This window comes from Peromyscus californicus, unplaced genomic scaffold (assembly GCF_007827085.1).
Source record: "Peromyscus californicus insignis strain IS unplaced genomic scaffold, ASM782708v3 Scaffold_20__1_contigs__length_68692818, whole genome shotgun sequence".
NCBI classification, from domain to species: domain Eukaryota; kingdom Metazoa; phylum Chordata; class Mammalia; order Rodentia; family Cricetidae; genus Peromyscus; species Peromyscus californicus.
The window spans coordinates 68,292,928-68,319,427 of record NW_026294503.1 but is presented as its reverse complement, the minus strand read 5'-3'; the positions used below and the strand labels follow the sequence as shown (position 1 = coordinate 68,319,427).

Genomic DNA, 26,500 nt, shown 5'->3' with positions numbered 1-26,500 from the left:
GTCAGAGTACATTCTTGTACATGTGTCTTTGCACTTCTATTTCTTTAAGACAAGTTCTAGAAATATAATTACTTCATTAATTTTTCAGTTTGAAAGGCATCATCAATTTACATTTCAGAATGCTATATGAAATAATTTTTAATGTTTCCTTAATTTCCAAAAGCAGCATTATCCTTTAAAATCTAAACAAATTATCACTTATGTGCTACAGCTACTGAAAGCTTTTAACAAGACAAATGCAAACTGAGACATATTCTGAACAACTTTCCTGGACTCTTCAAAAGGTCAGGACATGAAAGACAAAGGCAAGAATTATTATACCAAAATGAGTGCAAACATAGGCTCTGTATTAGCCAATAATATTGTAGAACATTATATTTCTTAGCAGGATAATTGTAATAGGATTATGTAAGAAATATTCCTGTTACCAAAAAAAAAAAAAAAAAAAAAAAAAAAAAAGCCTGGCGGTGGTGGCGCACGCCTTTAATCCCAGCACTCGGGAGGCAGAGCCAGGCGGATCTCTGTGAGTTCGAGGCCAGCCTGGTCTCCAAAGCGAGTTCCAGGAAAGGCGCAAAGCTACACAGAGAAACCCTGTCTCGAAAAACCAAAAAAAAAAAAAAAAAAAAAAAGAAATATTCCTGTCCTTTGCAGATGTATGATAAAATATTTTGGGAAGGAAATGTCATGATGTCTGCAAATAAGTAAAATGGTTTGTGGGGGCAGGGGAGAATGAGTGACAAGCAATATGGCAAAATATTAACAATTAGGAGATCCAGAAGAAAAGCAGCATTTATTATACAGGTTGACTATCTCTGATCCAAAATGCTTAGGACAGAGTGCCTCATATCTTGTATATTTCAGATTTGGAAATGTTTACATGTATATATAGAATGTCTTGGGGATGGAACCCAAATCTAAACATGAAATTCATCTGTTTCATGCACAGCTCATATACATGGCCTATGTGGGTTTGAATGAGATTATTATTGAAGATGTGATCTCTCAGCTTCCTGCTCCTTCCCCCCGATGCCATTCCTCCTTTGCTATTAGGGATTCTCCCTCTAGAACAGTATCTTCTATATGTTGCCTGGGTCATGGTATCTTATCATACAATAGAAAAGTAACTAATTCATAGCCTAACGATGACTTTATACAATTTTTTGTGGTCTTATATTTTGACTGTATCTGGTCACATAGTCAGACTTATAGCAGTCATGTCAATGCTCAAGAAGTTTCAGATATTAGAGTATTTGAGAATTCAGATTTTCAGGTTAGAGATGAGCAACCAGTACTACATTTACTTTTGCAGGGGCAGGGGTAGTAGGTTCAGACAGGTTTTCACTCTGTAGACCAGGCTGGCCTCAAACTCAGAGATCTGTCTGCTTCTGCCTTTCAAGTGCTAGGATTAAATGTGTGCATTACCACGCTAGACTAACATTTGAAATGTTTTACTATGTTTATAATAAAATATGGGGGGAATCCTAATGTAAAAAAGGTGTGGCCTATATACAAATCTCCTAACACAACAAAAACTAAACAAAACTGATTCAAAAATGTACAAAGAACTTAAAGAAGCTATTTCTCCAAAGAAGATATACAAATATCCAATAAAAACAATAAAAGAAGCTGGGTAGTGGTGGTGCACACCTTTAATCCCAGCACTTGGGAGGCAGAGGCAGACAGATATCTGAGTTTGAGGTCAGCCTGGTCTACAGAGTGAGTTCCAGGACAGCCAGGGCTACACAGAGAAACCCTGTCTTGAAAAACAAACAAACAAATATAATAAAAGACACATAGAATTGCCAATTAGCAAGACAAATTACAACAGCAATGAGACAAGGGAGTAGCTGAGAGTTAGGGCTTTGCCTACTATTTGTGAGACCTTAGGTTTGATACCCACTATCCTAAAACAGTTGTTGATCAGAATGTTGATAAAATATATCCCTTATGTACTGTTGGTAGTCAATTAAATCTTACACCCACTATGAAAAAAGAAAAAATAAAACAATATAGTAACCAACTCCTGAAGTTTTCCTCTGACCCCCATGCACACGGCAGGACACATGCATACTCACATTCCCACACATGATAATAATAAAATTAAATTTAAAAAAAATGAATTACCCAAATCCAATAGTTCCACTTATGGATATCTCAAAGAATTAAAATCAAGATCTGAAAGGTAATTGAACACCTACATTCATAGCAGTATTAGTAACAACAGCTAAAACGTGGAGGCAACCCAAATGTTCACAGATGGATAAATAGGGAAGCAAAATAGAGTATAATCACAGGATGGAATATTGTTCTGTCTTAAAATGGAGGAAATTCTCCAATATTCTATCACATGGATGAACCTTAACATATCCTACTAAGTTAAACAAGCTCAGTCACAAAAAGATAAAAGGTACCACTTACAAAAAAGTTAGCATTCTTAAAATCATAAAAACGGAAATAGAATGATTGCCATCAAGGGCCGAGGGACAGGAAAAATGAGGAACTGTTGTTTAAAATGTGGAGAATGTCAATTTTACAACATGAGAAGATATTTATGTATTATGACGGCATTTAATATCACTGGATTGTATACTTCAAATGGTTAAGGTAGTAAATTTTATGGTTTGTGTACCACACAAACTGCAAAGGGGACCGGGGTGGAAACAGAACAAACTCCTGAAATGTGTTCTCTGACCCAACACCCATGCCGCAACACATACACACACCATACACACAGTTTACATCTGCGGGTGAAGGCATTAGCCTTACAATCCAGTGAACCCACAGATGTAATTACACATCTGTAACTGCAGCACTCCTGCAGCAAGATAGGAGCCAGCAATAGCAGACTCGGTAGGATGTTCACGTGGGCCAGCCAGCCAGGAATGTGACGCACAGCAGCAGAAACAAAGCCTGCCAGGAGAGAACCAACCTCCGAAAGTTGTCCTCTGACCTTCGTGGGGGGACCACCCACCACCCCCACATTTCCCCTGCTCTTGAGTAGAAGCAGCAGGAAATATAGATAGAAGGATTTTAAGTTGGGAGAAACAGAAAATACAGGATAGCCTCAAGAGGACCTGGAACCTATTCCAACAGGCCCAACTGTCTCTGTCCTAGGGTATTTATAGAAACGCCAAGGGGTGGAGCAAAAGACCTCCCCCAGGCACAGTCTAGCGCAGACCATCTCAGACACCTGCATTCAGGCCCATGATCCAAACATCCTCTCTATGCAGACGTGCTGGGTAAAGCCACTAGGAAACCTGAAAATGGTCTCCCACAGACGTTCACACTCACTCCTCAGCATAAACATGCCTGCAAGTGCACACACAGAGCACACATACATATACAAATATAAAAGAACACTGGGAAAACTATGGCTCAGTAAACTGAAGCCAGCCATAATCCATCGCCAAATTATTTAATTTTTATATCTGATGCATAGTATTCTAAGTACTTAGTGTGACTATATTAATACTATTTGGTATAAGTTTGGGTTTTGTTGTTGTTTTTGAAACAGGGTTTTATGTAATCCAGCCTAGCCTAGAACTCAATATGTAGCTGAAGATGACTTTGAATTTCTGATTCCCCTGCCTCTGCCTCCTAAGAACTGGGACTGTAGGTGTGTGCCACCAACTACATCCACCCTATGTATCTCTTGAAGTAAAAATATGGTATTTCATATATAGTTAATTAGCAATACAATTTAGACATCATTGCATATCAGTACCTCTCTCCTCTTTTCTTTCAAGAACTTGAGTCAAGCAACAGAAATGAACAACTACTAAGAAGCTCAGCCTCTGAAGCCCATGTCAACACTGGCTACAAGGACTCACCCGGAATTCCATGACGTCCACAAATGACTGGTAGTAGTTGGTGAGGAACCTAATTATCTCAGTTTTTTCACGATGTACTGGTCCTAAATGTTGCTGAGAGAAACACAAACAAAACAAAACATGTAAAATAAGAAAAGCGATTGATCCAAGTATCTAAAAGCTAGGAGTACTACTCAAACATTTTTAACCATTGAGCAATCTCTCCAGCTAATTACCCAATCATTCTTAAAAGGGCAAAACATGCTGGGGAGGAATCAGAAGCTTGCCAGTGTTCTCCAGTCTCTACACAGAAATTCTCTATCTCGATTGATGGCCACATGTGATTCTGACTACAAGCAGAAGGCTGGCTGAAAGATTTCCAATTTCCTTTCAGCTGAAGAGGTTTACTATATAAATCAATAGGAAAAGAAGCAGAATATAAAAATACTTTGCATAGATTGTGAGAACTCTATGGTTAAGGCAGGGAAAAGTACAGGATCTGCGATTCGATGCATAGCATCCAGCAGTAAAGAAACACAGTGTGGGTATCAAGAACTAGAGTAAAAGATGTACCCTGTGAGGCTAATGGAGCTGCCTCTCTGTAAGCACCAGTGTCATGAACCTGGCTCACAAGGGCTGTACTCCGGCTCACCACAGAAGACTCCCATCTGAGCTCACAATCCTCAATACCTGAAGCCCTGTATATGAGCCTAGAAAAACTAAGAGATGGCTACACTTGAAGACAAGCAGCCAAAAGTGGAGAATCTGAGTCATGCAAGAATAATGTCACAGAAAGGGGGAAAATAGGCACAAGTTCTCACCGTGCTATTTCGGACATCTATGTTGGGAAATTTCTTGTTGATGTACTTGAGACTTGATTCCATGGACTTTTCCAATAAGAAAGGTGGCTTAGATTTTGGATCTGAACAGGTCTGCACAGACAAAAATAAAATAAAACCACTATATTATATTTCCACTCAGATACACACCTCTAACTGATCATTCATTCCTACTATCCCTCTTGGAAATGACTGTCTGGAAATTCATTATAAATGCATGAGAGTAGGTGAGAAACAAGTTCCAGACAGTGAACCAGCACCCCTAAGAGCTAACAACCTGGCATTTTGTCTTAACAGAGGCTTGATTCTAACACAGAGAAGAAGCCTCTTCCCCGCCCCTCCACTGAAACCGGAAGTATTGAGAAAAGTGGCTGCTCAAAAGTTGGACTTTATATAAAGCTCGGTGTCACAGTTCTGTCCAGTACATGAGGATCTCACCCTAAGAGGCTTTCATAGATGACATGAGGACACAGAAACCATATTCCTGGTGCTTTACTACAAGTGCACAAATGTCCCTCCCATAAGTCCCTTCTTTTCTCTCCCAGGAGAGTCTCAAAATTACCCACCTTTATTTCTACTTCCTACAGCTTGCCCAGCCCCTGGCTTACCTCTCAACATCAGCTTTGCCCAGTTTCATAGTTTCTGTCCTAAACACATACACACACACACACACACACACACACACACACACACACACACACAGCATGCATGCACAGCCACAAAGTACCTTAGAAGATACCTACCTCCTTTAAAAAAAAGTCTATTTAGGGAAATGATTCCATAAAAAAAGCTTTTGACAGAAACCCAACTTGAAATCTCAAAAAGTAGAGGAATTAGCCGGGCGGTGGTGGCGCACGCCTTTAATCCCAGCACTCGGGAGGCAGAGCCAGGCGGATCTCTGTGAGTTCGAGGCCAGCCTGGTCTCCAAAGCGAGTTCCAGGAAAGGCGCAAAGCTACACAGAGAAACCCTGTCTCGAAAAAAACCAAAAAAAAAAAAAAAAAAAAAAGTAGAGGAATTAGCAATAAATAGACCCAAAACTCTAGATTCCAGACCCTTATCCAAATCACTCAGAACATAAATATTCTCATCCCCATTTTCACCTCTACCCTCAGTCCTAGGGGAAAGATGATGCTCTCAGAAAGGCAAGAATCATACCTAGAAAGGGCAAGCCTTAAAAAGAAGCCTCCCTCTAGCTCCCCAAACTGAGTGACCTATATCGTCTGAGTGCCTGAAAGCCACTTAAAGCAGTGGGGGGGAAAAGCGGGGAGGCTTAACTATTGGGCTGTAGGCCTCCAGGCTCCTGCCCTGATTCGATAAAATGATCTGTACCTACCTTCTTGATGTTGTACATGCGGATGAGAACCCCCTGGCCTCGGTCATTCAGGATGGTGAGTTTCTCTGCTAATTTATGCTGGTAGGCAGAGGTCAAAGACATGATGGCCACCGAGAAAGAGGATCATCCAGATAGCAAGACCCAATCGCCCCAAATGGTCTCAGCCTGGGTGGCAACACCCTCTATGTAGAAGCCTGGTTGGTGCACCGTGTTTCCGGGTGCCACTGCAATTGGTTCCTGGGGGAGAGCAGTCACTGTGGCTCACAGGCCTTCAGAGGCCTCTTGCGCTTCCTCTTGCACCCTCAGCAGAGGAGACTTCCTCTTTCTGGTTGTGCAGTACTATGGTAAGAAGTGGGCGGAGGCTGAGGAAAGGAACAGGTTTTCAAGGCTCCTCATAAAGCAGCACCAACCGTTTTGGCCTTACCCCTCCTCAAGTGTCCCAGACAAAGCCTACACCAAACAAATATCTACTACCAGCCCCATACACCTCTGCACTTTTCCTGTTGTATCACCATCTAGAATGCCTGTCATTTTCTACTGACCCTTAGGCCCTAGCATCCTTTTAGGACCCAGGTCAGATCCCATCTCTTTCTTACTATTCCATTCAATTTTGTGTTCTATTCTACTCTATTTTATGTATAAACCTATTTATATAAATGATTGGGAGGGTTGAGAAAGGGTCTTGTGAACTCCAGGATATACTAAATCTATATCTCCTTATGTAGTTGAGAATGACCTTCAACCTCTGATCTCCTGCCTCCACCTCCAGAGTGCTGGGATTACAGGCATGTGCCATCAGACCTAGCTTCCTTGCTATATTTCCAAGCATATGCTTTGTCTCTCCCACCCACACCCTAATGACCAGTATGATACCCAATATTGATTTCCTTTGCAGTATCTAGTACAGTGAGTCTGCAAGTGTGATACAACAGTAGCAGCAGCACCTTGGAAACTTGTTAGATACTACAAAAAATAAAATAAAGCGTTTTAAAAGAAGCGTACTAAACATGCAAACTCTTAGCCAGGCACTGGTGGCACACGCCTTTAATCCCAGCACTCAGGAGGCAGAGGCAGGCAGATCTCTATGAGTTCCAGGATGGCCTGGTCTACAAAGCGAGTTCTAGGACAGCCAAGGTACACAGAGAAACCCTGTCTTGAAAAACCACACACAAACAAAAGTATTCAAATAAGGGAATAGACCTTGATGGCTATCTCTAGGGATGTATCTATGGTTTACAAGGAGAGGGAAGGGAAAGGGCAAGGCCGGCCAGCGTCATGTTTGCCATGACCAGGCCTGCTAGAGCCCTTCAGACATAAGAACTTGTCTTAAAAAAAAATCAAAGACATAATACTAATAATTTATTGAATTATTAAGACTAAATCGATGAAATATGCCCCATGATGAAAAGCCAGAATAATTAGCAAGAGAAAATTAATAATGACTCTTGAATCTTAGATATTTGAATAAATTTTAGCACTGAGATAATTCTTACATTCCAACCAAGCCTCAACCCTCTACCTAAAGAAACTTTCAACTCTAAGTTTCTTTCAAGGTAGAGAGTAAAAGATTCCAGGAAAGTTCCGTGTCAGAGACACCTTTGCACCTGCTTCCTTCCCACAGCCTTTTCTCTGCTTGTTTAATAATCCCATTTTTTTCCATACCCAGAGCTTTCACATGAGCCCAAAATCCTGGGTGGGGGTGGGAGAAAGGAGTCAGGGATGATCAACATTATTATTGAAAGAACTTAGCATGCTTGCTCCCAAGAGAATGTTTTATTTTGAAGAAACAATCAAATGCTTAAGGTATAAAATTTCAAACACTTCTGAGAGAGACTTTGCCTTTTTAGAAAAAAGACTCTTGTCTTCGTTTATTTATAGGGGCCTCAAATGCTATGGGCCTAGAGTAACGTGATATGGGCCCTGAAGATTTAAATCACCTGCTGTTATCAAGGAAACCCAAGTTCTACTGAAGAGGTCTGCGGGTTCTATTGGTCTTTTACCTTGATGGGGGAGGATAAATAGCAGGCTGCCAGAGGCAGTTTAACAGCCCAGCCACAGCCTTCACAGGGTCAGTATCCTTCTGTTGTCTCTTTCTCGCTTATATTCTTGTCCTTGTCCAAAAAAAATTTAAAGACTCTCTATGCCAAACCAATCTTGTTTTCTGCCCACTCTGATATACACTCCCCAATCAAATAGGACCATGGTTTCTGTCTACTGGGGGTGTGCTATGTTTGTTTCTGACTTCACTTATATATGCTTTTCCTGTTGCTGAGCCAAATCCTATTCAAACTTCAGGGTCTTGTTCAACAGTCCTAAATCCAGTTCTTCCTAAATTCCTACAACACTGGGTCTGCACTCATGTACTTTACATCTAAATTGGATTCAGCCTCCATTTATTTAGTTTTATTCATTTATTTGGATTTTGAGATAAAGTCTCATAGAACCCTGGTTGACTTTAAACTCAATATGTAGCCAAGGGTATCCTGAACTCCTGATTCTCCCACCTCCATCTCCTAAGTGCTGGGATTACAAGTGTGCACCATCCTGCCCAGTTTAGGTTCTACCTTTAAATGCACATTTCATATTATATTCCCTCCCCACTTCCAGTGAAAAATTCCTGGAGCCTGGCAACACCAGCTGGTACGAGGGAAAACCTACACTTCAGAATCAGACTCTGATTAATGTAGCTCAGTACAGTGAACTGAGCCTTACGACTTAGTGGCTAAGAGCCCAGATTCTAGACCCAGGTCACTTGACTTTCCATCCCTACTCTACTAATTACCAGCTGATCCAGTTTATGTACCTTTAAATGTGATTATATTGATTAATAATTTCTATCTCATGGGGCTATTTTATTAAATTGATTAGTATATGTAAAGTGTAACCTAACTATTTGCTACATATCCAATATTTCAATGTTCTACATGTATTACTTCAAACAATATTAATAATGCTACTGAAGCCGGGCGGCAGTGGTGCATGTCTTTAGTCCCAGCACTCGGGAGGCAGAGCCAGGCGGATCTCTGTGAGTTTGAGACCAGCCTGGGCTACAGAGTGAGTTCCAGGACAGGCGCAAAACTACACAGAGAAAACCTGTCTTGAAAAATAAATAATAATAATAATAATGCTACTGAAACATGCAAGCCTTGTAACTTTAGGCTATCCTCACAATTGGTTTTCCTAATCTATTAAATGATAATCCCTTATACAACTATGGAAGTGATTAAATGACTTGTTACATGTGTATGTTTAGCTTAGGGCCTGGTATATTGGATTAAATATACCAAAAATGAACTAAAATTTTGATTTTGAAGGTGTACTGAGCTTGTCCTATCACTTTCTGTGGAATTCTGTATTTGGCTCCCCATAAAGAAAGGGGACAGGTTGAAAGATGGGCTTATGTGGCAACAGGTAGTCTTTAGGAACTTATCAAAAAGATTATACTTTAGTTCCTTCTGTGAACTTGAAGAACCCTTCTAAAAATATTTAGTTACTCCAGAGCAAGGCCTAGTAATGGTGGCAGTAGCCTGGTAACCTAGTAACTATCAACCAGAATCCCCTGAGGAACTCTTAAAGCTACACTCAGCCAGCCTGCACTTTTAAGATTCTGATCCAATAGTTCTGGAATGGCCCTAAAGGATCTGTCACTTTAAAACTTTCTGGTGATTCCTACATGCAACTAGACTGAGAATCACTTCTCTAAGACTTCACTATGACATCAAAACTTTCCAAACTTCTGAGAAACGTAGAACCTATGGTGAGAGGAGAGGAACTGAACAGGAAGCTTGGACAGCAAGCTGATTTCCTTTCTTAACTGAGAGTACTGTGCTTTCTGTCTTCTCAAACTTCTTCCTTTGACACTTCCCTTGGGATTGAGGGACAGTGCTTGGAGAATAAGGTGAGTCTCACCATCCTTATGCTAGGTTCAAGTCTGAAGGTAACTTTGAGGAGTCTGACATGTTAAATCAAATGGCCTGTATCATAGTCATGGCCTCCCTCCATGGAAAATGTAGTTTTTGATTAATGAACAAACCAATATAAGCTGTAGTCACTGTGACTCCTCCAGCAATCTTTGTTTCTTAAAACCAGACTTATCAGTGTGACCAAAATTCATACTTTTCCTAGGCCACTGGCTGAAATAACAGGTTTTCTGAAGACTACACATAGATATTAAAACACATTTTTCATTATCCTTTTTTTGGAGGGGTGTTTTTTATTTTTATTGTTGTTGTTGTCTTTTTTTTTCTATTTTCTTTCTTTCTTTTTTCTTTTTTTTTTTTTTTTTTTGAGACAAGGTTTTTCTGTGTAACAGCCCAGCTGTCCTGGAACTCTCTTTGTAGACCAGGCTGGCCTCGATCCACCTGCCTCTGCCTCCCAAATGCTGTGATTAAAGGCGTGTGCCACCACTACCTGGCTCCATTATCTTTTTTTAATCTAAAGATAATTATATATAATAATAGATTTTACTAGCTTTAATTTTCCAGAAAGTCGATTAACTTTAAGTATCCATGACTCAAATACAATCATTAATAAGCAGTGAAGGCATAAAGAATCTGGCTTGTGTTCCCAAAAACTATCTGAGTCTAAATCCCTGGATTTAATCACTAAAATGCTGTCAGGAAAATCTGACATTTAACAGTCTAGCTCTATGCCCTTTGTCTATGCTCTAGGCATGGTACACAGCCAAATTGAAATGGGCTATTCTAGGGCACTTTTCTATCCCTATTGTTTATGCCACTCTGCCTTGATCTTTTGTGTTACACACACACCACCACCAACAACAACACTACCACCACCAAACTATACATCACTGTTTTGCAGAAATCTCAGCTATAGCTGTTGCCTGGAAACTTGGAAGTCCTTGAAATGAATGTCTACTTGGATAGCTAAAGACAGCTAGCCATAGGGGAGAGTGAGACTCATATTGGCAGTAAAATGCAGCAACTTTGAGATGGTTTATTTTCAGCTCAGTTCTAGAAGTCTTTACATGTTAATATCCACAAGTTTAGTGATTTCAGGCTAGCATTCTTAGGTAAATGTAAGTGGCCTAAACTCGGACTTTATGTTGTGGTTCTTCTGATTCCTTCTCAGTGGTTATGCTGAATTATCTGACAATTAGTAGCTCAGTTTTAGAAAAGTTGGAGGGAAGGGAGAGTGAGAAACACTTAAAGGAATCAGCTCCCCAGTCTTACTTTAAATAGTGCACAAATGTTGAATTTCATCATAGTCAGGTCTGTGGTTTTTCCAGGGATTCTTGCCTGTTTAATATTCTATTTGGGAAGTAAGCACTCTATTTAAAGCAACCTATGAGTATGTATAATGTTAAATTTTGACTTCCCAAAACAAAGAAGCAGAGACTTTCCCCTAAGGTCTAACCAGCTAAACTATCGCTCTTGTTATTCAAATATGTCTTTGTGAGTGGTGTGTGTGTGTGTGTGTGTGTGTGTGTGTGTGTGTGTATGTGTGTGTGTGTGCGCGCATGCTTGTGGGAATCCCCAGATGGTAAAAAGAGGGTGTGGGATCCCTAGGAGTGGGTATTACCAGAATTTGTCAGCCACCCAATTTGGGTGCTGGGATTTGAACTCTAGGCTTCATGACTGAGCAGAAACCAATCTTAACTGCTCATCTCTCCAGCCCCAATACCACATTGCTTTTAAGACTAGAAAATTGGCCTATGTCAAGACAACCTGATCTTAAGTGGTAATCTTTTCTTTTCCAACCTATGTTTCCTGCCTTTTAGGACTAATGGAGTTAGAAGCCATAGAACTCTGTCCTTATGATCCAAACCACAGGATACCAGCCAGCAGGTTACAGTACCATCTGGCATCATGCAAAAAGGTAAGTTTCCCCAATGACAACTAGAAACTAGTCATTCTTAAAGTTGAGACATAATATCTTTCTAGTATTTTCAGAAATGAGTAACCTAACAAGAATTTTTCCTTCTAGAAAAATCCAAAGATAGCTAAAAAGATGGCTAACTGCAAATATAATGCTTGTCATGTGGTCCCAATCAAAAGGCTCAAGGAACATGAGGCCAACTGTGTCAACAGAACTGCAGTTGATGATGGTAAGCTTTTCATTTGAGCACATGTAGGTAATACCAAATTCTATGGCTTCCTACATCCCCATATCTCATAGTTACTTAAAGCCTTGGCTAAACAGAGCAGATAAAAATTTTTGTCTATTCTACTTCAACACTTTCTTTTCTACTTTGTTTCAGAGCCACTTAATCTTCTAAAGATTACTTGTCCAAGTTTTGAAGGAAATGAAAACTCCAATGCTGGCAATCAGATTACTGACCCCGATGTCTGGAATGTGGGTAAGCAAGGGTGAAACTGAACACAGCTGTGAACAGAAGTGTTCTTTAGAACTAGGAGACAGTAAACACAGCCCTGATTAATAAATCTTTATGCTTATCTCACAAAACCCTTCATTACATTAAATTACTAAGTTTAAGAATGCCACCTATCTCTAGAGGGGTGGCCCAGTTAAAAATAATAGTCTCGCCGGGCGGTGGTGGCGCACGCCTTTAATCCCAGCACTCGGGAGGCAGAGCCAGGCAGATCTCTGTGAGTTCGAGGCCAGCCTGGGCTACCAAGTGAGTCCCAGGAAAGGCGCAAAGCTACACAGAGAAACCCTGTCTCGGAAAAAAAAAAAAATAGTCTCACTGAGCTAAAGGCCAGCGTCCCATGGCTGCAGCCTTTGACCAGGGCTGAGCCTTTATCAGCCAAGGTGGCCATACTTTGCATGCCTCTGGATTTGCATGGCAGAGATTGTGCAGCTAGAAATTTCAGACACAGCAGCTCACACTCAGGTCCTAATATCATACACTGGCCCTAACCAAACAAGTACATCCCCCAGTTGGAGACACTGCCCCCTGCACCTCCATGTAGTCCACAGCCTTGGACAGTAACAAGGGTACTGTTGTTACTGCCCAGCCCCTCTGCCTTCCTTCAATGTACTCAATAAACAGTTGCTCCTTAAGCAAGCAAAGTGTATTCAATAAACTATTGTTCCTTAAAAAAAAGTCATCTAACTAAAATCTAAATTCACTCATTTAAAAAAAATTTATCTTGCCGGGTATTGTGATTTATCTGTAATCCCAGAACTCAGGGGGCAGAGGCAGGAGGATTCTGTGAGTTCAAGTCCAGCCTGGTCCAAGAGAGCCAGAACTATATAGAGAAACACTGTCTCAAAAAGAAAGAAAGAAAACCAAAATAAATAAAAAGACTTTGTCAGACAGTGATTGTCACTCCTTTTATGCCAGCACTTTGAAGGCAGAGGCAGGTGGATCTCCACGTTCAAGGCCAGTCTGTTTACAGAGTGAGTTCCATGACAGCCAGGGCTACACAGAGAAACCTTGTCTCTAATTTTAAAAAGATCTCACCAGTTTCAGTCCAAACTAGACTTGGCTATTAAGGGATTTATTTCTTAAACACATCCTCTAAATGCTCATCTATAAAAGGCTGCCTCATAATCAAACTTAATAATTAAATATAGAAAAGGGCTTTGCAGTGGCACAGCACTTGCCTAGCATGCACTAGGCTCTATCCCCAGCACTGTAAAACAATAAAAATAACTAAATGAGTATGTTAGAACAATGTTTCTTCCCATAATATAAATTCTAAATTATGTTAATATCATAATTTAAAATCTCAGTGCAAGTATTGTGCTGACTAGTTTTATGTCAACTTGACACAAGCTAGAATCATCTGAGAGGAAGGAACCTCAATTGAGAAAATGCCTCTACAAAATCAGGGTGTAGGTAAGCCTGTAGGGCATTTGCTTGATTAGTGATTGATGTTGGAGGGTCCAGCCCATTGTGGGTGGTGCCACTCCTGGGCAGGTGGTTCTGTGTTCTATAAGAAAGCAGGCTGAAGGCTGGGAAGGTGGTGGTACATGCTTTTAATCCCAGCACTCAGAAGGCAGAGACAGATGGATCTCTGCAAATTCAAGGCCAGCCTGGTCTACAGAGAGAGTTCCAGGACAGCCAGGGCCACACAGAGAAACCCTGTCTCCAAAAGCCAAAAAAAAAAAAAAAGAAAGAAAGAAAAAAGATAAAGAACAGGCTGATCAAGGCAGTAAGTGGCACCCCTTCTCGGCCTCTGCTTTAGTTCCTGTCTCCAGGATCCTGTCCTGACTTCCCTCACTGGTACACTGTTACCTGGAAGTGTAATTGAAATAAACCCTTTCGTCCCCAAGTTGCTTTTGTTCATTGTCACAGTAATAAAAACTCTAAGACAGAAATTCAGTGGATAATAACAACATGAGGATACAAGTTCGTTTCATCTTGTGGCTGTCAACCTTCCACATTTAGCTTCCAAAGATAACATACAAAGGAGAATGGAAATGTACAACTGCCTTTAACCACCTAATTTGAGAAGATACTTATATTTCCATTCCTCTGGTAAAAGCAGTCACATAATCATACCTAAACGTAAGGGGTAGACATGTGGTCCCTGGCAGAGCTGCTCCCCAGCAACAAAGGGGACAAAGAGCTCTGCTACCAACAATCTGAAAATGCTCAGGACTTGTGTTTCTTCTTCCTCATTCCTTCTAGATCATATGCATCATTCTCCTTCATTTGTTCTTGAGACTTTTGCTCCAAAAATGCTGGTTTGTGAAAGGTAAGATAAACTATATGCCATCACCATCATTCAAGGTAATAAGTTGACTCTTTTTTTTTTCTAATGTTTGTTTGTTTTTAGCATGGCCAGGGCATTTGTGGGCAGGTCAAAGGACAACCTGTTGTCAACAGTTTTCTCCATCCACCCATGGACTCTGGGTTTTAAACTCAGGTTGTAAGGCTTGGCGGTATGTGCTTTTGTCCACTCAGCCATCTCACCAGTCTTAAAGTTGGACATTGAAAGGGAAGATGGCCATTAGACCAGAGGCTGAAAATGTATGAGCTTTAGTCACTAACTCAAAAGACCTGTGGTCAGGGCTGTGGAGTGGCTCAGCTGGTAAACGCTTGCTGCACAAACGTGAGGACCTGAATTTAGATCCCAGGCCACATAAAATAGTCAGTATGGTAGTGTGCACCTATAATCAGAGCACTGAGAAAGCGGAGACAGGAGGTTCCCTGAAACTTGCTGGCCAGGTAGTCTCACCAAATCAGTAAGCTCCAGGTTCAGTAGGAGATCTCATATCAAAAAAATAAGGTGGAAGCCTAGTGAGATGTTCCAGTGGATAAAATGTGCTTCTTGCCAAACCTGGCAGCCTGCATTCAATCCCTAAGACCCATATGGTAGATGAACCACCCCATAAATTGTCCTCTGACCTACACACACAATGGCTCAGGAGTTAAGAGTACTTGATGCTCTTCCAGAGGACCGACGATTGATTCCCAGAACTCACAGCAGATCATAGCCATCTGTAACTCCAGTTCCAGGAATCAAACATGTTCTTCTGGCCACCATGGGCATGAGGCACCCACCATGTGGTGCACAGACATATATGCAGACAAAACACCCATATGCATAAAATTTTACATTTTTTAAAATAAATAAGTGGAAAACAGTTGAAGAAACATCCAACACTGACCTCTAGCACATAGGCACCTGCACACACATACACACCGCATAATTACACACCACATACAAACATAAAAATGTGTGTGAAGGGGGCACTTTCCTTCTCAATAGTTCACTTGGGACTATATTCCATCAAGGCCTTGTATATACAACATAATCCTGTATAGAATAAAAGACCAACTTCTCAGAATTAAGGGGACCATCTATACACAAATAGCTCAGGATCCCTACCCAAACAAGCTTGGAGAGCACATACAAGGGTTACAGGGGCCATTGATGGAGTCTCCTACCACATGAGAAGGAAAGGCATAAAGGAACCATATGAAACAAGACAAATCAAATTATTCCTACTCTAACCCTGAGTAACATCAATTCTATTGGATAATGTTACTCTGACTGCCTGGAACTGGATATATCAGCTCATTCCCCATTCCTGCTTCCCTATTAACTTTTTTCTTGTGGTTCTCTCCTACAGTGACTCAAGAGATCTACAAGAGGCTGTGACTGATAAACATCCTAACAGCTACAAGTCCTGGGGAAGAGGTAAAGTCCACCTTTGTCAAGTTAACATCAAAGTTTTAACATTGTGATCTAAACTTTCAAAGATTCTTAGACAAACCTTTCTTCTTTTTTTTTTTTTTTTTTTTTTTTTGGTTTTTCGAGACAGGGTTTCTCTGTGTAGCTTTGCGCCTTTCCTGGATCTTGCTCTGTAGACCAGGCTGGCCTCGAACTCACAGAGATCCGCCTGCCTCTGCCTCCGAGTGCTGGGATTAAAAGCGTGCGCCACCACCGCCCGGCTCAAACCTTTCTTCTTAAAAAAAAAAAAAAAAATTAAAGCTATTGGGTGGTGGCGCACACCTTTAATCCCCAAACTCAGAAGGCAGAGGCAGGCAGATCTCTGTGAGTTCAAGTCCACCCTGGTCTACATGAGTTCCAGGCCAGCCAGGGTTACAGAATAAGACCCCCCCCATCTCAAAAACTAAATAATTTATTAAAATATTGGTCTGGGGATTCAGCTCAGTGATAGTGCTCCTGCCTCATAGGCACTTGGTCCTGGTTCAATGCCTAGGGAAAAAAAAATAATATTATTCTGTTCCTCCTCAACCCACACGAGGATACAGGAAAGTCCTAGGGACTTCAGGTCAGACACTGGAGACAAGGCTGTAGTTTTTAAATGCTTCTGGCACACCTCAAGCTGTGAAAACGACACGACTTCAATCTTTTTCTTTCCCCTACAGGTCAGAAAAACTGATGGAAACATTACAAACTGAAGTGCCAGCAAACAGCTAGAACTTGTTTTTAAACCTTAGGAAAATCTCAGCTTTTAAGTAACAACCCTGGTGTCTGCCATCTTAACATGTTTTTATTTAAATAAAGAATATTTTCCTTTGACAAACTTACTTGATTTCTTATTCCTCCTTGTTTTTATATCCGCATGTGTCAGTCACCTGAATGCTACAGAGCTCATTTGCCTATTTCTATTATTAGAAGAGGAATTACCGTCGGTCTGCGGGCTGTGAAACTATTCCACGATTAGATTATTCATTCCCCAAGTTTTCCCTCACTTATTGTCATGTATTGTGTGACCCTCCAATCACCCTTCTTCAATCTGCTATACAAATCTCCCGTGCTTTTAAAGGACATATTTTTTATGACAAGCTGAGTTTGGAACATAGCTCTAGATCTACCTTAATAACTCTGTCGGCTTGACTCGTCCTCATCTTACTACACCTTGCTTTTCACTGTTTTTAAATGCCATTCTTCGCCCTTTAGCCATTCAAAGCCCTTTTCTAGCTTTCTTCAAGTCCAGCTCTTGCCACACTAAAACCTTTCCTGTCTCCTTCAGTGATTGCTAACATGGCAGTTAAAAAGACAATTTTCTCCTTTCTACCATGCCACCAATCTCAAGAAAAGTCAGAATTGTATGTTTCTTTGTATTTCCCACACACCAGCCTGGCACTATATGTGTAAGACATACCCAAGCGCTGGATACTTTCTACTGAGACAGGTCCCACTGTAATCCAGGTTGGCAAGCCAACAGCAACTTCTTTTAAGCTGTATCTTTTTTTTATATTTTTATATTCTTCTCTCATGCAATACATCCCCACCACAGTCTCCCCTCCCTCCACTCCTCCCTGTCCCTACCTCACCTCCCATCTCCCTCAGATCCACTGCTCCTCTATTTCCCTTCAGAAAAGATCAGGCTTCCCAGTGACATCAACAGAACACTGCATAACAAGATTCAATAAAACAAGGCACAAATCTTCACATCAAGGCTGGACCAGGCAACCCAGTAGGAAAAGTGTCCCAAGACCCTGAAAAAGAATCAGAGACAGCCCCTCTCCCACTGTTAGGAGTCCCACAAACACCCCAAGGTAAACAACCATAGCATGTATGCAGAGGACCTAGCACAGGCTTCGTGATTGCTACTTTAGTCTCTGGAGTCCCTGTGAGCCCTCCTTAGTTAATTCTGCTGTGGGCTGTGTTCTCCTGGAGTCCTCAACCCCTCTGGCTCCTACAGTCTTTCCTCCCCCTCTTCTACAGGGTTCCACCTAATGTTTGGATGTGGGTCTCTGCATCTGCTCCCATCAGCTGCCAGAGGAAGTCTTTCTGATGACGATTGGGCTAGTCTATGAGTATAGCAGAATATCGATAGGAATCATTACATTGACTTTTTTTCTTGTCCATGTTTGGTTCTACCCTAGGTCTCTGAGCCATCCAGCTAAACTGTATCACTTTACTAAATTTACTGACCCTTTTTAAATAATGACATTGGGAGGTTTTTTGTTTTGTTTTTAGTTTTGTTTTTCTAGTTTGTTGTAATCAAGACATAGTTAGACTTAAAAATATGCAGTCTGCAGACTGGAGAGCATGAGAGCAGGAAAACTGGCCCTGCCTCTTGCAGCCTGCTGCATTGGGTAAGCTAGCTGGGGCAGTACTGAAAAGATCACCCTGGAAGGAAAGCTGGTGGGCTGACCAACCCAGCTACCACCCAGGCCCAGAACCAGTGTTATGAGTTGGCCTACCCCAACATCCACTTCATCTATGAACTACTGGAACATGTGAAGGGGCCAGATCTGCAGGTGCAAAGCTACAGAATCCCCATGACACTAGACAGCAACAGGATATCCAGGAGGAGTCCCAGTGAGAGCCCAGTATCAATAGAGCAGCAGAAGCCAGAAGCTTTGAGCCAGACAAACAATTCGTTGCAGAGAACATTTACAAGTAAAAATGAATGGACTAAGGTATATACAGTGTGACTCACTGAGTCACACTACAGCTTCCAAGCCAAAAACTTTTTTTTTTCCTTTTTTTTTGTTTTGTTTTTTTGTTTTTTGGGGGAGGCGGTTGTTTTGTTTTTTAGGTTATTTTGGGGGCAGGCCACAAGGGCAGAGGGCAGAGGTGAGGGGACAGGGAAATGAGTAGGATTGGGATGTATGATGTAAAAATCCACAAAGACTCAATAAAAACTTTAATATATATATATATGCATGGGTGCAGTGGTGGCACACGACTTTAATCCTAGCACTTGGGAGGCAGAGGCAGGTGGATTTCTGTGAGTCCGAGGCCAGACTGGTTTATAAAGCAAGTTCCAGGATAGCCAAGGCTAGACAGAGGGTTCCTGTCTCGAATCACATCCCCCCACACAGAAAAAAAAAATGTTATCATACAAATGAATATTTATAGCCTTTTGAGACTCACCCCTGCACAAGTTCACTAGAGTCTTTTCAAATGATCTGTTTTTTCCAATTATGGCAAAACCAGAACAAAACTGAACTAGCAATTTAATATTCCGTGTGTCCTCCTACATACATTGTACTAAGGAGACCTACTAAAGTTCTCCCTTAAATTTATATAATATTAACAATTTTGTTTCTTTTTGAAGGTTTCTCAATACATAGTCCAGGCTAGCCTCAAACTCAAAATTCTCCTGTCTCAGCTTCCTTCAGTACTACAATTACAGGTGTTTACCACTTTGTTTTTGTTACCCTAGTTTATCTTGAACTCTTGAACTGAAGTGAGCCTCCTCACTTCGAAGTAGCCTGGGACTACAGACGTTTCTCAGCCATACTCAGTTTGCTTTCATTTCCTAACTAAGGAATTACACATTTCAATGTGTTGTAGTTTTGAGTTGTTGTTGTTGTTTTGTTCCTTTGAGACAGGGTTTCTCTGTGTAGCCCTGGCTGTCCTGAAACTAGCTCTGTAGACCAGGCTGGCCTCAAACTCACAGAAATCCACCTGCCTCTACCTCCCGTGTGCCAGGATTAAAGACATGTACCACCACACACAGCTGTTTTTGTTTTTTTAAGACAGGGCCTGGATGGAGACTGATATGTTGTTCAGTTGGTAAAGTGCTTTCCATACAAGCATAAGGATCTGAGTTCACATCACCAACACACACATAGAAAGCCAGGTGTGGTTGTATACAGCTGTAATCCAAGTACAAGAGACAGGATTCCTGGATCCCACTAGCCAGCTAGTCTTGCCAAGTCAGTAAAATTCAGTGAAAGACACTGTTGAAAAATAAGGTGATATGACTCAGCTTGCAAGGGCTCTTGCTACCAAGCTTGACAACCTTAAGCTCCATCCCTGGAACCCACATAGGAGACAACAAACTCCTTCAGGTTGTCCTCTAACCTCACACGTACTGTAGCATGCATGTTATGCATGTTACACACACACACACACACACACACACACACACACACACACACACGTCCTCACGTAGCTTAGGCTAGGCTCAAACTCACTATATAGCTAAGAATGACCTTCAACTTCTAATCCTCCTGTCTCCACCTTTCAAGTGATGGAACTGTAGGCATACCCCTGTTGTGGAATATTACTTTAACTAGGCAAAGATGTGTTTCATTTGTTTCTGCTGCATTTGTTTAATTATGAAAAGATGTGTTTTATTTGTTTCACCTTGCCTACTTAAGGCATCTGAATGATCAATGTCTAGACAGAGAAGGGGAAAGGCATGGCTGGAGGGCAGAAAGAATAAATAGGAGAAATCTAGGCTTGAGTAGAATGAGATAGAAAAAGAGGGAGACTCCCCCCTCCAGCCAGCCAGCTGCCAGGCAGACACAAGAAGCAGTGAAAGTAAGACATACAGAAAGTAAGAAAGGTAAAAAGCCTCAGGCACAAAGTGGATTTTTACGGGAATTCTGTCACCATCAACTAGCCCATTGCGATGAGCATTTATTTTTATTTATTTATTTGTTTATTTGTTTGTTTGTTTGTTAATTTTTGGTCCAAGAGGCAGGGTTTTCATTGGGGATGGACATGACCAGGAGAAAAGGCAGAGTGGAGGGGTGCTCGGGCAGAACATCGAGCAATAGTAGATATTGGCAGTGGCTTGTGATTCGGCTCAGGTTCCTCTTTTGTTTTTTAATATTTGTACATGGGATTTTGCATTTTAATAAACCATAAAAAATTTCTAACAGAGAACATGTTAAGTTAAAAGAGCTAGCCAGAAACAAGCCTAAGCTAAGCCAAGCATTCAAAACTAATAAGTCTCCATGTCATGATTTAGGAGCTGGTTTGTGGCCTAAAAGAAAAAGCCTGGCCGGGCGGTGGTGGCGCACGCCTTTAATCCCAGCACTCGGGAGGCAGAGCCAGGCGGATCTCTGTGAGTTCGAGGCCAGCCTGGGCTACCAAGTGAGTCCCAGGAAAGGCGCAAAGCTACACAGAGAAACCCTGTCTCGAAAAACCAAAAAAAAAAAAAAAAAAAAAAGAAAAAGCCTGGTACCTACCCCACCATATACCTGTCTTCACATTCTGGTTCTTAAAATACATTTTGACTTTTTGTTTGTTTGTTTGTCTTTTGTTTTTGAGACAGGGTTTCTCTGTGTAACAGCCCTGGCTGTCCTGGAACTCACTCTGTAGACCAGGCTGGCACATGCCTTTAATCCCAGTACTCAGGAGGCAGAGGCATGTGCCATCACTGCCTAGCAAACACTTTGACTTAACAGACTATAAAGACAAAAGAATGTTCCCTAGGAATATGGCCAAATATCATCATTTTAGACCTTTATTATATTTTTCTATGTGGAATCAATAGATCATGAAGTCTTAGTTTCAGTGACCACATATTCTTTCTTCCAACAAGGACATTTTTAAGCATGAAAGTAAGCACTACCAATATTTATCCTAGGACAACAGGACACACCAAGTTGGTCATCCTATTCCTAACAGATAAAAGATCATTTATATGGTTGTATTATTCAAAATATAGGTGCCAGACATACTCAAAATTTTAAGAAATTTTGGGCTGGGCATGGAGGCTCACATCTGTAATCCCAGCTCTAAGAAAGCTGAAACTGGAATACTGCCACAAGTTTGAGGAATAGCAAATGTAGGCAGAGTTTCTCTGTCCCATCAGCCAATTCCCAAATAACCATTCAGAGACTTTTATTAATTATAAATGCTCAGGTGATAGCTCAGGCTTGTTACTAGCTAACTCTTACATTTTAAATGAACCCATATTTCTTATCCACCCTCTGCCACATGGCAGTACCTTCTTTCAACATAAGTTCATCTTGCTCCTCTCTGCATCTGCTCACAACTCCCCAGACTCCACCCTTCTTCCCAGCATTCTCTCTGCCCTTAAAATTCCTGCCTACCTATTGGCCAATCAGCTCTTTATTAACAATGAGAGCAATACATTTTTACAGTGTACAGAAGGATTATTCCACAGCAAATGAGTTCCAGGCCATGGTGTGTTACAAAATGAAATCCTGTCTGTTGTATGATATTTTGTTTGTGTTCTGACAAATAAAGCTTGCCTGGAGATCAGAGGCTGGAGCTAACCACTAGCTAACCATACAGCCTGGTGGTGATGGTGCATGCTTTTAATCCCAGCACTGGGGAGGCTCATACCTTTAATCCCAGCATAATCCGGAGGTGGAGACAGGAAGTGGTAAGGTGGGGTGGAGACAGGATCTCCACCTCTTTTGTTCACACTTATCTGGAGAGGTAAGAAGTCACTGGTGGCTGCTCTTCTGCCTCTCTAATCTTTTAGGTTATTACTTCGATATCTGACTCCTGGTTTTTATTGATAAGACTAATCAGGTTCACGTTGTCGCAAAAAAAAAAAAAAAGGCGGGGGGGGGGGGGGGGGGGGGGGCAAGGGGGCGAGGGGGCAGGGTTCTGTAGAGAAGAAATGGCTCAGCAGATAAGAGAATAAGAGCACTGGCTGCTCTTCCAGAGGAATCAGGTTCAAATTCCCAACTCACAACCTTATGTAACTCCAGTCCCAGGGGATCTGACATCCTCTTCTGGCTTCCATAGGTACCAGGCATCCACATGTTGCACAGACATGTATTCAAGCAAAACACTCAAACACAGAAAATAATTAAAACCAAAAGCAAAGCAAACAAAAAACCAGGAACTCAATTCCCAGCACCACATCAGATGGCTCACAGCAGCCTGTAACTACAGTTCTGGCAAAGCCTCCACCTTCTGGCCTCCTCCAGCACTTACATGCATTTGGTGCACATATAGACAAACAAGAACACACACATACATATAAATAACTAATTTTTTAACATAATTTTTTGTTGATTCTTTGAGAATTACACATCAGGTGCCCCAATTCCACTCATTCCCCAGTCCTTCCATATCCACCCTCCTTCTTTATAACCTTCCCCCAAAGGAAAATAAAAAATTAAAATTAAGAAATCTCACCAACCCCTCTAGGTACGACCTGCTTTTCTTGTAAACTGAGGCATTCTCTCACTCCCATCTGTCAAGTCTCCAGTTCTGCTGTGCATGCACCATTCTGCTCCTCCATCTTTCCTGTCTATGACATATTCTTTCATCATAGTGGCATTGGAAGCTGTGGTGTGTCACACACTATACACTTTTGCCCAAACATCTTTACAATGAGTCATTGGTCTGGTTCAAGTCCTCTGGCTTCTGCTACACCAACAATACTGGACCTCACTAACATTCCTCTCGGTTATCCTGCTCCTGTCATGAGTCATGGAGATCTTGTAGCTATGGATTCATAGAACTGGCCCCTTCACAAGTTCCAGTAGCTCATAGATGACCCCATCTAGATGTTGGGGTAGACCAACTTAAAGCTTTGAACCTGGGCCTGGGTGGTAGCTGAGTTGGTCAGCCTGCTAGCTCTCCTGTGCTCACACCACTGGGGCCAGCTCTCCCACACTGTCCAAACAAGGGGCAGGGGCAGCTCAGCAAGGCCCTCAGACATCACCATGGCTACAGGTAACAGCCCAGACCATGGACATCTGCATGACATTTGGTGGTAACAAACATCAACACAGACTCTGGCTACAGGTCTGTGGCCCTTGGAGGCAGTACAAGCCCAGACATCACCAAGGCCTCAGATGGTAGCACAGGGCTCTTGGATCAGGCTGTTTCTCACTGCCTTCATGTCTCCAGCTCCACCTCTCTTCATAGTACCCAAATCACTCTGCTTCTCTTTCTCTCCCCTCTCTCCACCACATACTTGTTCATTATAGTGGTGCCCAGCCATCCTGCCTTGAGTGATTTTTTTTTTTTTTAAGATCTAGGATGCAACCAGGTGGTGGTGACTCATGCCTTTAATCCCAGCACTCTCAAGGTAGACTCAGACAGAGCTCTGAGTTTGAAACCAGCCTAATCTACAGAGTGAGTTCCAGGACAGCCAGGACTACACAAAGAAACCTTGTCTCGAAGAAACCAATAATGAAATAATAATTTTTAAAAAGATTTGAACTCACTGGGCATAGTGGCACATGCCTTTAATCCCAGCACTCAGGAGGCAGAGCCAGGCGGATCTCTATGAGTTCGAGGCCAGCCTGGGCTACCAAGCGAGTTCCAGGAAATGCACAAAGCTACACAGAGAAACCCTGTCTCAAAAAACCAAAAAAAAAAAAAAAAAGGCATCCTGAACTACATAATGAGTTCCAGGACAGCCAAAGCTACATAGTGACACTTATCTTGAAAAAAAAATTTTTTTTTGATTTTTCAAAACAGGGTTTCCTTTGTGTACCCTGGCTATCCTGGAACTGACTGTATAGATCAGGCTGGCCTTGATCTCAGAGATCCACCTGCCTCTGCCTCCTGGAATTAAAGGTGTGCACCACCACATGGATATTTTTTAGCTTCTAATATAACATTTGGTCAAAGCTTCAGTAAAACCCAAACAAACTTACGGAGGTGAGGAGTATTTATTCTGAAAAAAAAAAGTAGTAAATTTTAAATTCCTTTTTATATTTACTTATTTTATGCATATGAATTTTTTGCCTGCATGTGCATGTCTACTGCCTACAGAAGTAAGAAGAGGGCATCAAGGTTATGGAGTTATGTAGTAGGTAGCCATTCCAGCTTTGATCTGGAAGTTCCAACACCCATTGAGGCTTTGGTAACTGTCATGCCTACAAGGCAGGGCCAAGAGAGGGCCCTGAAGACCTGAGAGCTGGATACACTGGCTCTCTTGGTTCCTGGACCCTGGACGCTGAAGGTAGACCCAGCAGAGTTCTCCAGAGAACACCGCTGGACTGCGCCAAGCCTTTCCTAGACCCTGCAACCTACCTATCCCTTCATTTGTAAGTTATGCCACTAAATAAACCTCCCTTTTAACTACGTGGAGTGGCCTTAATAATTTCACCAATAGAGTTATAGACTGTGGTGAGCTGTTATGCAGGTACTGGGAACCAAACCCATGTTTTCTGTAAGAGCAACAAGTGCTCTTCAGCGCTGAACCATCTCTCCAGACCAATAGTAGTTTTAATGTAATTACCTCAAGCTAGGAATGGGAGCACACAATTTTAATCCCAGTATTCAGGAAGTAGAGGTAGTTGAATATCTGTGGGTTCTAAACCAGCCTGGTCTACATAGCAAGTTCCAGGGCAGCTGGGGCTATACAGAGAGACCTCACTCAAAAATAAATAAATATAATTACTTCAAAGACTTCCCAAATGCCCCAATGTTCTAGCTATGCCCACATGCTCCCGTACAAATAGCACATGTCTTTACATAGCTTTTTTTTCTACTTTATTATCATTAAACTATGAGCTATTTTAAGACAGGAATGGAGCCAGGCGGTGGTGGTGCATGCCTTTAATCCCAGCACTCGGGAGGCAGAGCCAGGCAGATCTCTGTGAGTTCGAGGCCAGCCTGGGCTACAGAGTGAGTTCCAGGAAAGGCGCAAAGCTACACAGAGAAACCCTGTCTCAAAAAACCAAAAAAAAAAAAAAAAAAAAAAAAAAAAAAAAAAGACAGGAATGATCCTGAGCCCATAGCTACAGCTGCTGAACTTTATAGACATGATGAGATAAAAAAAAGAGATTCAGTGCTCTGGGCTAAATATTTCTCTCATAATACATCAGCCTTTCAGGGCTGGAGAGATAGCTTGGCAGTTAAGAGCACTGGCTCTTCTTTCAGAGGACCCAGGTTCGATTCTTAGCACCCACATGGCAGCTCACAACTGTCTGTAACTCCAGTTCCAGGGGATCTGGCACTGTCACACCAATGAACATAAAGTTAAATAAATTATTTTAAAAGTAAATAAATAAATCAGCCTTTCAAAACTCTTGGTGACAGGTTTCCATTTTTCAAAAACTTCTTCCAAGGCAAGTTATATCAATACAGTAATGTAGCAAGCTTTCTCAAATGTAGTCGGGCTTTCTTTTGTAGGATGGCCAGCTCCCCAATAACAACATGGAGACTTATATTAATCATGAAAACTCGGCCTTTAGCTTAGGCTTTTCCCCAACTAGCTCTTATAACTTAATTAACCTGCTTTTTATTAATCTACATTTTGCCACATGGCTCAGTTACCTCTCCTCTGTACCATATGTCCAACTTTCTTGTGGTGTCTTGCTGGTGTCTCTCCATGCCTAGATTCCTTCTCTTCTTCCTCTCTCTTCCTGGAAATCCCACCTATCTCTCCTGCCTAGCTATTGGCCATTCAGCTCTTTATTAAACCAATCAGAAAGTGCCTTGGCAAAGACATCTTCACAGTGTACAAAAAGATT

The 26,500-nt window shown here is 41.7% G+C and overlaps 2 protein-coding genes across 3 annotated transcripts in view; one reads left to right on the top strand and one right to left on the bottom strand.

Moving 5' to 3' along the window:
• The window catches only part of Nckap1l (NCK associated protein 1 like), a 46,840-nt gene extending 40,697 nt beyond the window's left edge, over positions 1–6,143 (bottom strand). Inside the window, exons 1-3 of one of the 2 annotated variants that reach the window (XM_052749192.1) lie at positions 5,983–6,143; positions 4,631–4,741; positions 3,831–3,923 (exon numbers count right to left, since the gene is read on the bottom strand). In XM_052749192.1, the coding sequence (XP_052605152.1) occupies positions 3,831–3,923; positions 4,631–4,741; positions 5,983–6,084 (306 nt within the window). In that variant the 5' untranslated portion in view covers positions 6,085–6,143. The remainder of the gene's footprint in view (positions 1–3,830; positions 3,924–4,630; positions 4,742–5,982) is intronic. The other variant, XM_052749191.1, reaches the window with a different exon arrangement.
• A 5,584-nt stretch (positions 6,144–11,727) lies between these two features.
• LOC128116195 (gametocyte-specific factor 1-like) lies at positions 11,728–16,767 on the top strand. The gene is made up of 6 exons (XM_052747394.1): positions 11,728–11,820; positions 11,929–12,049; positions 12,203–12,301; positions 14,543–14,609; positions 15,991–16,058; positions 16,754–16,767. The coding sequence occupies exons 1-6, from the start codon at positions 11,728–11,730 to the stop codon at positions 16,765–16,767; spliced, it is 462 nt and encodes a 153-aa protein (XP_052603354.1).
• The last annotated feature ends 9,733 nt before the right edge of the window (positions 16,768–26,500 follow it).

Coding starts and splice junctions, on each gene's coding strand:
- LOC128116195 (XM_052747394.1), top strand. CDS start 11,728: ATGGAGTTAGAAGCCATAGAACTCTGTCCTTATGATCCAAACCACAGG. Junction 11,821..11,928: donor ATCTGGCATCATGCAAAAAG/GTAAGTTTCCCC, acceptor TTTTCCTTCTAG/AAAAATCCAAAGATAGCTAA. Junction 12,302..14,542: donor CCCCGATGTCTGGAATGTGG/GTAAGCAAGGGT, acceptor CATTCCTTCTAG/ATCATATGCATCATTCTCCT.